This window comes from Protopterus annectens, chromosome 12.part0 (genome assembly GCF_019279795.1).
Source record: "Protopterus annectens isolate FY-2018-M chromosome 12.part0, PAN1.0, whole genome shotgun sequence".
NCBI lineage: Eukaryota > Metazoa > Chordata > Ceratodontiformes > Protopteridae > Protopterus > Protopterus annectens.
In genome coordinates, this window is record NC_056746.1 from 804303635 (window position 1) to 804318458 (window position 14824).

A 14824-nucleotide genomic window follows, 5' to 3' on the forward strand; every position below is an offset into this window, starting at 1 on the left:
TGACCACCTAGCATTTCCACCAAATTCCGGAGTCCATTGTGTGTATGTGTGTGTGTGTGTGTGTGTGTGTGTGTGTGTGTGTGTGTGTGTATATATATATATATATATATATATATATATATATATATATATATACATATATGGATTCACTGTATAATCCCAAAATCCTGAAATACCGAATCTCAGAATTTCGAGACCATAAAGCCGAAAGCTCTAAATACCGAAATCCAAAAAGCACGAATTTTGAAATCGCGAATCCTACACTAACCAGACACCACACACATACACAAACACACATCTTCCCCCCACACACAAACACACAAACCTACACTACACTACATACAACCAGGGGGGCAAGCCCACCTGCACCCCCCACTTAAATATACTAACTCCAGGGTCGCACTACACAGACAAATACACAAAAACACCACCACACACCTACATTCCCCTTGCACACACACATGACAGTCACAACACACACTGACACACACTAAAGCTCCTAACCAACACCCTTAAACATACATACTAACCTGAACACCAAACACCGCAACACCAGAAGCGCTACTTCAACATCTCCGAATGTCGGGATTTTGAATTTCACGTTTCTGGGGTTTCGGTATTTAGAACTTTCGGCTTTATGATCTCAGGATTCTGAAATTCGGTATTTCAGAATTTTGAGATTATAAACTGTTCCTACATATATATATATATATATATATATATATATATATATATATATATATATATGGTTCTAGTATAGAATGTTGGATTTACAAGTGCTTGAAACTTACAAGATGAATCCCAAATGCTCAAATCTTGTAGTTCAAACAAACGTAAAACATAGAATACACCTATTTTTAAAAGGGGAGGGCAACCCCTGTACCCTCCCCCCGCATGGGAGGGCTGCGCCTAATTGCCTAATACACCCCCTGCTACTTATATATTCCAAGTTGGATATCATACCACAGTGGGCAAAGGATCAATATCTTGATCCCCACTGTGCCACGATTCCACGTAGTTCAGGTTCCGCTAAAAAAGAAACACTTCCTTTTCTTTTTGCCAGTGCGAGCTTACAAGATTCAATTATTTGGGATTGATCTTGTAAGTTTCAATTATTTGGGATTGATCTTGTAAGTTTCAAGCATTTGTAAATTTGATGTTTTAAGACAGAACCATAAGTATATAAAAACACATAAAAAGGGAAACTAATTGTGCGGGAACAATTACTCTTGATATTGTCATATGAAGTCTTAAAATAGACTGTTCTCAAAGCTTATTATGTAAGATCTTACTCTGACATCATTTTGCATTTTTATAAAAATAAGAAAACAGGATTCAAGCCGCCATTGCTTGTTTAAACCACAGTTTATTAAGTTAAAACAAGAGATGAGTGATTTCATCCTTGTCAGACCATCATCAGATCTGTTATATATAGCAGTAACAAGCAATATATAGTTTTCTATTTTCTATATAAAAAGCCGTGTAAATTACAGCAAAGGCTTTAATGCAAGTACACTTAAACAGATCTTATTCAGTTCAGTTCAGTGACTCCAACAGTGGTACATATTCAGTTCAGTGACTCCAACAGTGGTACATATTCAGTTCAGTGACTCCAACAGTGGTACATATTCAGTTCAGTGACTCAACAGTGGTACATATTCAGTTCAGTGACTCCAACAGTGGTACATATTCAGTTCAGTGACTCCAACAGTGGTACATATTCAGTTCAGTGACTCCAACAGTGGTACATATTCAGTTCAGTGACTCCAACAGTGGTACATATTCAGTTCAGTGACTCCAACAGTGGTACATATTCAGTTTAGTGACTCCAACAGTGGTACATATTCAGTTCAGTGACTCCAACAGTGGTACATATTCAGTTCAGTGACTCCAACAGTGGTACATACATCGTTTGCATCTTTGTTGTGATTAGTGCTTTTCAGTGTATCTGGCTGTCGATCAGACTCTTTTGTTAGATGACTACAAATGAAATATCACAGAGGACTGTGAGACTACACCATTTCTTTGGGAAAAATATACTCTCCATTGTTAACTACTGTGGGTAACCTCATTATGCTTGAGGTTCAAATCTTGTGCCTGAGGGGTACCATTGTAATAATGATAGCAGTAGTTTTAGCCATAAGTCATTCACCTTGGAGAATATATTATATACTTCTAAGAAAACTGCAGGTCCAAATGCTTACTTTGTTTTTTGGTATTATATCTAGTGCGCTGATCAACAGTCAGTAACATAATGACTTTCTCCTTAGATAAGAAGTAATCATACATAGTACTGTAAAGGGGAGTAAAGCAAGCAGCACTCCACACTTTCAGAAAAGAGAAACACCAGCTCAAACTGCTCTTAATTGTACAAACACAAAGCTGAAATCCTGATATCCAGATATCATAACTAAACTGTAGCCTCTTTCCTACCCTGTATGTTTTAAAGAGCAAACACATCAGAACACGCGAGACACAATGCAGTCTGTTCATATTATTTAGCTTTTAGAAAACTGTATAAACATTACTGCTGTTTTATATGCATTTAAAATTCATTTCCTATTTCTTGTGAAGGAAAACCAAGTTCTGACCCTAAACCATTAAAAACTCTTAGCCTAACTTAGAACATAACTACAGTCCAAAATGTTTTATACCTCCTCTGAAACTAGCTACTTAAAGATAATAGCATGTAAAAAGCAGAGAAACCATTACCCGGATTGATTTTTATAGTCGCTACCACACTGACTATATATCTGTATCTCCTGCTGTATTGTTATGACCCTATCAAGCTCCAGAAAGTCTCGCTCTTTCTCACTGGCTCTTTTGTTAAGCCAATGTAAGAGGGGAAATTGGAGTTTTCTAGGGTCAAATCGAAGCAGTAGAGTAGAAATATTTTCACACCTTAAAAATACAACTTTACACCAACAGCAGAGCAATTTAGAGGTATGTACTACATATTCCACTGTAGTTTTTGTGTTGTCCTTGCCATATGGCTCAGGGTTAAGGACCAGTCCACCTACTTCACAAATAGATAAAAATAAACTCATTCCACTTGTATCATGGACTGAATATGTGTTATGTCTGTTTTTAGGTAGTTGTGTTATTTTTGCTTAATTTTATGAATGTCCTTGGCATGTATGTTTACACTGCATGGATTGGAAACGTATAAGGTATGTACTTCTAAATGTTAAAGATCATTCAAAGAATTTTGGGTGGGTAAAAAAATATATCATAACGCAGAGCTTATTTTCCTGCTTACCATTAATTTTCTAAGAAAATAGTCTGTTTTTCTTTTTACCCTTAGTGAGAAATTAACTTTTAAAAATTCCAATAGCATAGCTACCAATGTCTTTCCTCAAGAAGTGCTCCTTGTTTGGACGTACTGACAGCATTCATGGTGAGACTTACTAACTAGCTATGGAATTAATTGTAAACAATTGAAAGTAATTAGTTTGGTGAAAAAAATTAACAACTGCTGTACAATTATTAACCAATTAGTATTTCCCCCTACATACACCTATACACACCTGTCCCAAAGAAAAAAGTTTCCTCTGTTGAAACTTGGTTATCCAATGCCCAATTAATACTACTCAACCCAAACAAAATTAAACTACTCATCTTCCAACCCACCAAACATGCTCAAAACAACTCTCACTTTAACATCACAGCAAAAGACAGCACCACTATATACCCAACTGAGCACACCAACTTGCTAGGAGTGGAAATAGACAATAAACTAAAATTTGCCATTCACATATCCATGACCATAAAAAAAGTCCACAAAAAACTAGGAGCGTAATACAGAAATAAGCATCTTCTCACCAAAGCAGCAAAGATTTCAATAGCAAATTCCCACCTTTTCTCCACCCTACTTTATGCCTCTCCAATATATACCAACCTAAGGCAATGCGATCTAAACAAGCTAGAGACCTGCTACAACAAAATCGCCAAATTCGCCACAGGGGCATCCTACCATAGTCACCACTGTCTCTCACTTGCTGAACTGGGCTGGCTTGAACTCCCTCACCTCCTTCAGTGGTATCAACTCTCACTCGCCCACAAACTAGTAAACCATCCACTAAATGTCCCATCCCTCCAGAATCTACTCCAACCCTATCGCACCGCCATACCACTAAGATCCAGCAACAAAAATCACTTGCAGATCACTAAAGCCAATAACTCTGCTGGTGAAGCACTATTCTCTGGCACCATAGCCAAATTATGGAACTCCCTACCACCCACAATTACCTCCATACCATCATGCACTCACTTCAAAACATTACTAAAAGCGCACCTAAAAACATGCTGGCTATGCCCTTGCAACTCCCACTCTAATATCACCCACCTCATCCAACCACTACCTTTCTTTCCTCTTCACTAACTACCTTAATTAAACAAGCTCAGATGCTCATAAGCCTAGTACTTCTTATACAGCAGGAACATCTTATTGTAACATTTGTTAATGTCTGTTATGTACCTCACAGATAAAGATTCTAGTTGTCTACTGATGTACTATGTTCTTCATCTGTAAATATGTTGTAAGTAATTGCTATGTAAATTGTTAATTGCTTTGTAATCCAATGTAACTACTGTCTGTTTATTTTAACTGTGGAGCTTTTCTCCCCGGGCCTCCGCTGAAAATGGACCTACGTCCAGTCGGACACTCCTAGTCAACAAATATAAATAAATAAATAAAAATAGAAGAAAACAGTGGAGCTTATTATATTTCTTGTCTCTTGTTTCCATGACCCCCCCCCCCCCCCCAGAAAAAAAAACATTGCCAAGTAAACACAATAGATATATACATAGATATTCTTGCTGGACTTGGGCATGCAACAGGAACATTAAAAACAATTTTTTCAGAAATGGTGAAGAGCAAAACACTTCATTTTATGATGAGAAGGTGACTGCAATCACAAAGATGTGTTCTCTTTTACTGCTATTTTTTCAACCACCCAAAATCCTTTGAACATGGTCTTTAATGAGCTAGCTACAATGATTAGCATGTCATGTGATACAAATGCTCCAGAAAATTCAGTTTGAAATACTGGCCGTATGAATGTTCTGGGCACTGTAGTAAATTCATATGAAAGTACTCAGGACTGATAGTGACTGGCTGCTATCCAAAAGCACAGGAAGCCGCTGGACAGCGTCTCCCTTGCATAGGTAAGCATTTTGACAATCTAAATTCTCATCCAGTCTCTCCTTGCTAGTGAGGAAGGAGTGATAAACAGATGACCATGCAGAAGGACTCCTTCAAGGTGAAGAGGCTGAGGCTGCCTAACTCCATGATTGGCCTAAGGATGTTTGATTTCTCTGGCAGTAAAAAAGAATCTGGAGAAAATCTGAATTCCTGCTGGTCTGGAGGGAAACAACATGGTGATACTAAAGTGACATTGGCGCAAGTCCATGCTTGATGCCTTGGGTTTAATGGAATGGGAGTCAGTATCTGAGTTGTAGGTAAATCTCTTATGTCAGGGCATTTTATGACCACTGCCAGCTAGTTGTGGTCAGTTTGTAGGAGTGTGGGAGTATTTTATAGAGGATGAAGAGAGGACAGTATGGGGATTACGAAGACTTGATGAGGAACAGAAGTTTGCTGAATCAGCCAAATGAGTCTGAACAGCTCTATCTGTGAGCTTCGCTGCAAGCAATATTTGTACTTTCTTGGTATTTTCTGCTTGTTTTCTCTGTTGTTTTCTCTCATTTTGATCATACTCTTGGCTGCCTTCTGCTGTTTTCTGTTCTTTTGTGTAGCCTGTTGGAAATTCTAGACCTTCCCCCTCCTTCTTGTGTTTGATCCTAACAAAGAATGAAGGCTGGGGCTTTAAGATACCTGGGGAAGGAGGGGCAGAGGATTGTTGGTCTCTAGGGTTCTGTTCAGGTGACTGTATTGTTTTTAATCATGTAGTTTTCAAAGACTCTCCTTCTGCTCCTTTGCCAGGTTGCATCATTGAATTCACTTCAGATTTGACATTTCTTGAGGCAGTGTTTAGGGCCAACACAAATTAAGCAAGGAGTATACCTGACAAGTAATGATATCTGTTGCCACAGGCTCAATTACCCATGGGTGTGCCTAATGGTAACAAGTAAGCCACACACAACAGAAACCAGATTTGCCACAATTAAGCCTAAAATCATCAGAAAAAAAATCAGAAATCTATGTTTCAGCACTAGATGAGAGACACTAAAATTCTCATATTACTGAAAAAAGCAATAATAAATGTCAGGCTTAAGCTATCTCATGCTATTAAAGCCTTTTTATTATCGGTGAGAACTTGAAAGGCAGTGACTAGCTATGTATTATGAGATACTGGAGAGAGTTAAGCATACTGGGAAAGTTCTGTCTGCTAAGTGATCCTGGCTTTTTGAACCAGGTCCTGTGTGGTCCAACGTGTCCTGCAGGCAGACCTTTACACCTAGGTCTTGCATTATGGAAAGTTCCTATATTTGTTGTTTCTAAAATGTTTTATTGAACACATTCCCATAAGACCAATGCATACATGTTACAGGCCAGCATGGATACTAGTTGCCACCATACCTGCACTCACTTTGTTACCAACAATGACCAACCCAGGTCATTCTGGTATCCTTACTCCTGCACTGCAGAATGAAATTCCTCACAGCATTAAACCGTTACTCCCATGCCTTACCTTTATAAAGTAATTTAATGCCTTCCTTTTCTAAAGAGTACCACTTGTTTGTCATAATCTACTTATTTATTTAACTTAGTTATTTACTTACATGATTGCCCTGGAACAGTGATAGTGTGCATTCTTATAAGAAAATTTTAGCCCCAGATTTCACTGCTACTGTCAGGTCATTTTCCTGGTTCTTACTGGGAGTCATAGCTTTCATTGGTGCAGGGGAGCTGAATATTTTGAATGCACCTACCTAGCAGCTCTACTTTCATGTCAGCTTGGGCAGTAATGTGGAGAATCCATAATACTGGTCACTGCACATTCCGGAGGGGTGCTCTCATTAACACTTGTTCTGCTAGTAGCGCATTACCTGTCCCAACCATATGTTTGTCGCCTGAACTCTTGGTAAGAGGTGCTGTCCTATCTCCTTTTCTACATGCAGTGGGTAAGCCATCATTACCAACTCTACTCCTGTTTCCCTGGCAGATCTTTCTGTTACTGGGCTTCTTAGATGAACCTGGACCATTATTCATGAAAATATTGTTAGTTGTTTGCAAGTAATTATAAGGATGTGAAATATTTCCATATGTACTATAATATTTCCAAAACCAGATGAATTACAAATTATTAAATAAAAACCACTAAAAAAAACCAGATACAACAAAAACCACAAGCCAGTGACCACCGAAATTGTAAAATACTTTATTCTCTCTGACATCTCGGCTGAAACACACTGTATATATATATATATATATATATATATATATATATATATATATATATATATATAAAACACACCCAATTACACAATTAAAAACTAAATTAATTTAATTATGCACTTAAAGTAAAATTTTCCAGTTGAATTCAGCATTCATTCCTTTAGGTATTAGAATATCAAATTTCAATATATATAAAGCTTCTTTATACAAAAGTTTATTTTTATACACAGTTCCAGCAGTACAAAAGAGGAAAATGGCAACTGTTATACGTATATTCTCAATTTGTCTGGTTATTCCTTGAATGATTGTGAAAAAGTGGTTTTTGAATGCGGATTAAAGTTTCTACCCACTGTTATCCCTCACTTACATGTTATTAAATGTGACATTTTTAAATTTGTTAGGAAGCTGCAACTCAAAATGTTTTTTTTGACTCCAGTAAAATAACTAGTGTTAATGGCAGAAGTAGTGATATAGATTCCTCTTTGGAGGATGGCAGCTTTTACTCTTGTGTTTCTGATGAAATGGTGAATGCATATCATATGTTTTGACACCAGTATGATTGGGACTCAAAGTATGTTTACCCCGACATTGAACAGTGAAACTATCATGTCATTTCATAAAATGTTGAATTTTGCTGTAGAACAGGAAGTTAGCAAGTTTCTTAATTGCTCTAATAATATTGTATATAATCTTACAAAGAGAGAATGGTCTGCTTTATTAGCTTTAAGAGAAAATCATAACCTTATTTTTAAACCTTCTCACAAAGGCACAAGTTAGTTATTTTGGATATTTCTAGATGTTTAGAAATGTGCTACAATCTTTTGAATGATGTAAATGTCTATCAAAAGGTGCATGTTTCAGTTTATGAATCTTCCTTAACCGAATATCTAGAACTTATTGATAAGGGTGTTAGGTTGGGATATATTTCCAGGGAAGATGCTAAAAAGAAATGCAATACTGAGCATGCTTGCATTGCTTGTTTTTACTGTTCACCAAAAATACATAAATATTTGCAGCATCCCCCGGATGCCCTATAGTATCAGGAAAACAGTATTTTTCATATAATATAGGATGTTTATTACATTATCTATTGTTACCAAAGGTTTTGTTGTTGCCTGCCTATGTTAAAGATGTGTTTATTTTCTCAATAAGATTAAGAATATACAACTGAATATGAGCATGTATTGGATTACTATGGATTTTAGTAGTCTGTACTAACATTACACATTTGTTTGGTATGGAGGCTGTTAGATTTTTTCTTGGGGAGTGCCCTGCCACTGAGTATATTTTATAATTATTATACTTCTGTTTAACAAAATTTTTTTGAATTTAATGGGGAAATTTACCAACAGAAACAGGGTACTGCTATGGGGGCGGCATTTGCACCCTCATATGCGAACCTTAGTATGGGATTATTTGAACAAGAGTATGTATAGAGGTCAGCATTTTATAGCAAATATGTGAGATATTATGCTCGATGTATTGATGATCTTATTTTTTTATGTGAAGGGGAGAAGATGAGGTGGATGGGTTTATTGAAACCCTGCAGTTTAATAAATTTAGCTTGAAGTTTGAGAGTATTCAAAAAGGTAAACAAGTTCCCATTTGGACATTGATTTGGATATTTCCAAACCATTAGGGTTACATACAAAAGTCCATAGGAAATTTGAGGGGAACATCCAGTATTTGAAAGCCTCTAGTTCCCACCCCCACTCCCACACACACACTATAGAGGCTTTGCCATTTGGTGAAATGGTACGGATTCATAGACTATGTAATGATGAATTAGAACTTCAAGAAGAAATTTTTAAAGCTAGTTGTATGTTTGAATCTAGGGGCTGTAATAAGTCTATTATTTCTAGAGCAGTTTTAAAGGTGAAAATATGGATACGAGAGGTAATGTTAATAACAATAAAGTTATTCCTAAATCAAATGGGTCTTTGACAGATATATATTTTGTGACTACATATAGCTGTTTTAGTGAAACATTGATTAATTTGGTTAAATATTATTGGAGTTATATGCAATCCACTAGAGAGTCCCAGTTGTGGTTGCCTGACAAACTTAAAATTTCCAATAAAGTGGGGAGAAGTTTAAAAAACTTTGTAGTGAAAGAGAAATTTATTATGCCCCCTGTCAGTATATACAATATAACCTTGAATGTAGGTACACAGGTCTGTGGGAGATGCAAAGGCTGTAAATATGTTATAAATAGTATTGACAGTATTAATAAACTTAGATTTAAGGTTAAGGGTTATTTTAAATGTGATACTGAGGGTATTATTTATGCGTTGAAGTGTCCTCGTGATAAGTATTATACTGGACAGTCAAAAAGCGCATTTAAAGTTAGATTATTAGAGCATATTCTTGATATAGAAAATGCTAAATAATCTAGTTCAGTGGCAGTACATTTCCAGACAGCACATCAGGTTTCTGCAGTGGGTTTACAGGGAACTGTTTTTAGAAAAAATTGAAAAGGTTTTTACAGATTCTTGTATAAAAAATAAACTTTTGTATAAAGAAGCTTTATATGTATTGAAATTTGATACTCTAATACTTAAAGGAATGAATGTTGAATTCAATTGGAAAATTTTACTCTAAGTGCTTAATTATATTAATTTAGTTTTTAATTGTTTAATTGGGTGTGTTTTATATATATATATATATATATATATATATATATATATATATATATATATATATATACAGTGTGTTTCATTATGTTTATCCTCCTTGAAAGCATTTCAGCCAAGACATCAGAGAGAATAAAATATTTTACAGTTTTGGTGGTCACTAGCTTGTGGTTTTTGTTGAATTACAAATTATTGTCTGGCAACAGGTAATGTTGAAGACAATTATTATTGATATTTGCACTGTAAGTTGTGTATATATTTAGGGGATCTAGTTTTATTAGTTGAAGTTATGTTACTTCGACTAACAAAAGTACGACCTTAGTTACACAAAAGTGCACTTCAATGAAAGTGCACTTTCGCGAATTCCGGTTCAACGATCTGGCAATAAAAGTAAAAAAAGAACACTTTAAAGTCAGTTTTGCAGGGGGGAAAGCCCCCCTGCACCCCCACACCCCCTCAACATTATATATACAAACTCTGAGATCACACTATAAGAAATAAAATAAAAATGACACACTACAGCACTAAAACATGCTACAGTGGGGATAAGGGAATATACCTGTTTCCCCACTGTAGTGCAGTCTTGGAGTTTGTATATGTTATGTAGTAGAGGTGTGGGGGGGTGCAGGGGGGCTTGCCCTTCTGCAAAACTGACTTTAAATTGTACTTTTTTATTTCTATTGCTGGTTCGGTGAAGCGGAATTTGTGAAAGTGCGTTTTCATTGAAGTGGACTTTTGCGTAACTAAGTTCGTACTTTTGTTAGTCAAAGAAATGTAACTTTGACTAATAAAAGTAGACCCATTTAGAGATATTCAGCGATAATTATATTGTTAATTATAAAAGTGTCTGATTTTTCATATTTCAGTAAATTTCTTAATGAATAAGCACTCAGGAAAGAACTTCTTGCTGTCATGTCAAAACTCAATTCTGGCTGAACAAAAATGCATTGACATGATATGTCTAGATTGTACAGTTTCCAGCGAAACTTTAGAAAAATATAATTCTGGGTTAATGTGTATTATAATACCTCTCAACTGTAGAGATTTTCGCAGAATGTCCAGATTTTGCCTCATGTTTTTTGGTCTGTTCCTTATAAAATACTTAATATCTGTCCCTATTTTGGACCTTTGCTCCTGTTATTTTAGGCTTTGTCCAGATTTCTTCCTGAAAGAGGCTGAGAGGTATGATTACAGTATTGACATAAAAATGTGTATACAATGGCTACTATCCTTGTAAAGAATACTTTTTATTGATGACATTGTTGTTTCAATCTTTTTAATAGTATTTAGTGTTCACAAAATATTTACATTTGTTTGGCTTATGCTATTTAACCTATTTTTCAGAAAATGTTCTGGAATATGAAGATGTATGTAGGCTGATAGAAGTAAGACATCCTAAAGGTCGGAGCTGTCTGTTAGAAGAGAACTGTACTACAGTGTATAAAAATCAGAGCATTATCATATGTATTATTGAAACAGCACGAACTAGAATTTGATGTTTGTACTTTGAGTACATTAGATATTCATTGCTTAGTGTTATGCTTCGTTTTATACCAGCAGTGTGGGTTGTGGTTGAAAACGGTCATGTATCAGTTCACTAAGATAATTAGCAAACAAATTAAATGAAAATAAAGAATTAAAAACACATATTCACACCAAATACATATATACATATAATACATGTAATCATATGCATGCACATTTTGAATTCTGAAAATTCAGGATCCATTTTGTCTCATTATTTATGATAGATACTTTTTGCAGCCACATTCCAGACCAGTTTGACATTCATCCGTTTCCATTTTTTCACTCAGTACATTCACAGTGAGTGTGTGTGAGAAAGAGAGAGAGTGCACTCACGCATGTGTGTGTGTGTGTGTGTGTGTGTGTGTGTGTGTGTGTGTGTGTGTGTGTGTGCATGCGCATGCATATTGTTTCCTGCACTGATTGGCTGCAGGGCTGGGAACAGCTGTACTGATACTTGATCTCTTTTCTCCTGAAGAGCTTTCCTGGCTTCAGTGTTGCTTTGCCAGTTGCTAGTAGAGGTGACGTCTGTCCACTGCGAACCCTGTAAATGGACTACTTTCATTTCTGTTTTGGAGAGCTGTAATTGCCTTGCAGAAGAATTTGCTTGCTGCTGTCTTGAAAGGTGACCCCATGCCTTCATTCTGCTTTAAGGATTTAGATTGTATTTTAGTACATAGACAAAAGTTCTACAGTTGGTTTATTTAAAACAAAATGATAACCACCAGAGAGTTCCTTTGTTTAAAAGAGGCCAGACCAGTCTTAAAAATAAACAGCTTTGTATGTAAATAGACTTGTGATGATTACAGGCTTGGATAATAGCCAAAGCTTGCGTGAACTGAACTCTGTTTTGCATTAAAATGTGATGCCTTACAGGATCAGTGCGTCTAACTTAAGACAGCTACCTGATTACCATGAGACTGGGAGGCTGCCTTGTTTCCTGCCCTTCAATAGCTATTCACTGCATTGAAAGGCATGAAACCGTTCAGAAGAAACACAGTTGCAAAGCTTTCAGTATACAGGAAACTAATAGAAAGCGTTTTTGCACCAGCAGTCCAATTTCTTCCTGAGGCCTGTAGGAGATGGAGTTTGAAGAACTGATGAGAGAGAAGCACATCGAACAACAGACACCGCAGCTGTGACTATGAGTCTTCGTTAGCTGTGAGCCTTCCCAGGAATCAATTGCTTCCAAGACGTAGACGATGGCTGCATTGCAGAAGCACATGCATGCATATGTGAATGTGTAAGAAGACCAGCTGTGGGGGTTCTTAAGTGAAGATTGTATTCTGATTAATTTGTCTTTGCTGAGGTTGCTTCATTGATTATTTGCTTAGGATCTTGGTAGGTGAAGGAAAACCCACTTTCACTGTCATCAAAGGCTCATTCTAATTCAGTAGCAGTTGAGATGGCGTGTCGGAAGCACTACAGCATGCTGCCTTAGGTCAAAACCAATGGCTTCAGGTTTGTAATTTGTTTGGATCTTTTGTCTTTTGGATTACAGTGTTGGCCAGGCACTCTCTGTGCTGAATCAAGCTATTGTTTGGGAGCCCAGAGATTTCACACTGCAAATCTTTGACACCCCCCACCCCCACCCCTTGCACTTTGGCTGAGAAGACACAGAATGTGCCTTTACTGCACATGAATCTGGAAATTATAAGCAAGCCTGAGAGCAAGTGATGTGGAATGCATTGTGGGACATGTGTAAAACTGGATCATTTGAGGAAAAAGGAACAGATCCGTATTTTTATTTTTCATTGAGGAGGTTAGAATACAAAAAGATGTATGGTGATTCTCTCAGAACCACTGTTGGAGTTTGATGTTAAAGGCCACAGAGAGCGAGTGGTGGGGGCCATCACATGTGGCTAAAGGATTAGACTGCAGGTAGCCTCAAAATGAAGAAGACACGGAGTACAACCTTGCGTCGAGCATGGCCTAGTTCTGATTTTTCTGATAGAGCCTCAGACCGCATGAGGTCTCGCAGTGAAAAGGACTACCGGCTGCACAAGCATTTTCCACCGGCTTTTATTCCTCAGCCGTCACGGGGCTACATGACATCAGGTTTGTACACCATTTTCTTTCTGTAATGCATAAGCACATGTAAGTGGATGTTTTGCTATAATATAAAAAGCTGTGGTATTATGCAGTGACTAATACTACTGCATATCATGAACAATAAAAAACATACATCCACCATTTTGAACCACAGCAAGATTTCTCAATAGGGTCTCACTCAATATGGTGTTTTAAACCCAAAAGCCAAGTTTGTTTTCATGGACACAGTATTACTTGGCATATGAATCATTCTCCTCAGGTTTCAGGTATGCCAGAAGAGAAATAATATTTTCCATGAGAGCCATGAGTTTGCTTGCCCTTTGCACTGTCTAAAAGATTGTCTGTTAATTAAGCACTGTTGAGCAGCATGTTTGTCACTAAGGGTGTGATTTCAGGGTATGTAAAGGGGAAAAAATGTTAATGCAGCATTTTACATCTCACCTCAAAGAAATCTGCACATGATACCTCCGAATGGGTGTGCTACACTTAGGCAATATCCTGAAAAGCAGTAGCTTGTAGACATTAACATGAAATATCCATCAGTTCTCTCAGTGCTGTGTATATATGCACAAATGTATGAATATGTGCACTTACAAGTACGTATTCATAAACCTACATCGTCACAGACTCACGTGTACATAGGCAAACATTCTGAGTGATCATTCATATAAAGTGTCTGCATGCATAAATACAGTTACATACAGTTTCATACAAGTGCATACATGTAGCACTGCCATTACATAGATGAATACATTTGCTTGCATGCACGTGAATATAATGGCAGACACCTGGGCGTACCATATATGTATAAATGACTGTGTGCCTGTGTCTATGTGTGTTTGTGTGTGGGTCTATCTATCTATATTTATATTTATGCTTCTGCAAAGAAGAAATTAAGCTAAGCACATTTGCAGTTGAAATTGTCTTTGTGTAAATTTTTAAAGTGAGTAATAATATTTAATATCTAATAGCACTGGGGTCAAACAGCAGTGTTGAATAATTTTAATTTTTCTCACCTTTCCATATCTTAGTAAAGGTCGATAGACAAGCGAACTAAAAGAAATTCATGAAAAGTTTGGCTATGGAAAAAGAAACCAGTCATATTGAGCTCTCAGTCAAACAGATGTGTGCTTAATATTCAGATGTTTTAGCCAAGGTGTTGACATTTGATAGTAAAACTATAGTGCAAGCACATGGTGTTTAATATGAGTTATTCTGTCAGGTGTTAAGAGCTGTTGAGTTATGTGGATGGAAG

At 36.7% G+C, this 14824-nt stretch overlaps 1 protein-coding gene across 1 annotated transcript in view; it reads left to right on the forward strand.

Moving 5' to 3' along the window:
* Nucleotides 1–12043: 12043 nt before the first annotated feature.
* STOX2 (storkhead box 2) overlaps nucleotides 12044–14824 on the forward strand; it is a 643160-nt gene continuing 640379 nt past the window's right edge. Inside the window, exon 1 of the mRNA XM_044089850.1 lies at nucleotides 12044–13575. Coding sequence (XP_043945785.1) covers nucleotides 13410–13575 — 166 coding nt within the window. The 5' untranslated portion in view covers nucleotides 12044–13409. The remainder of the gene's footprint in view (nucleotides 13576–14824) is intronic.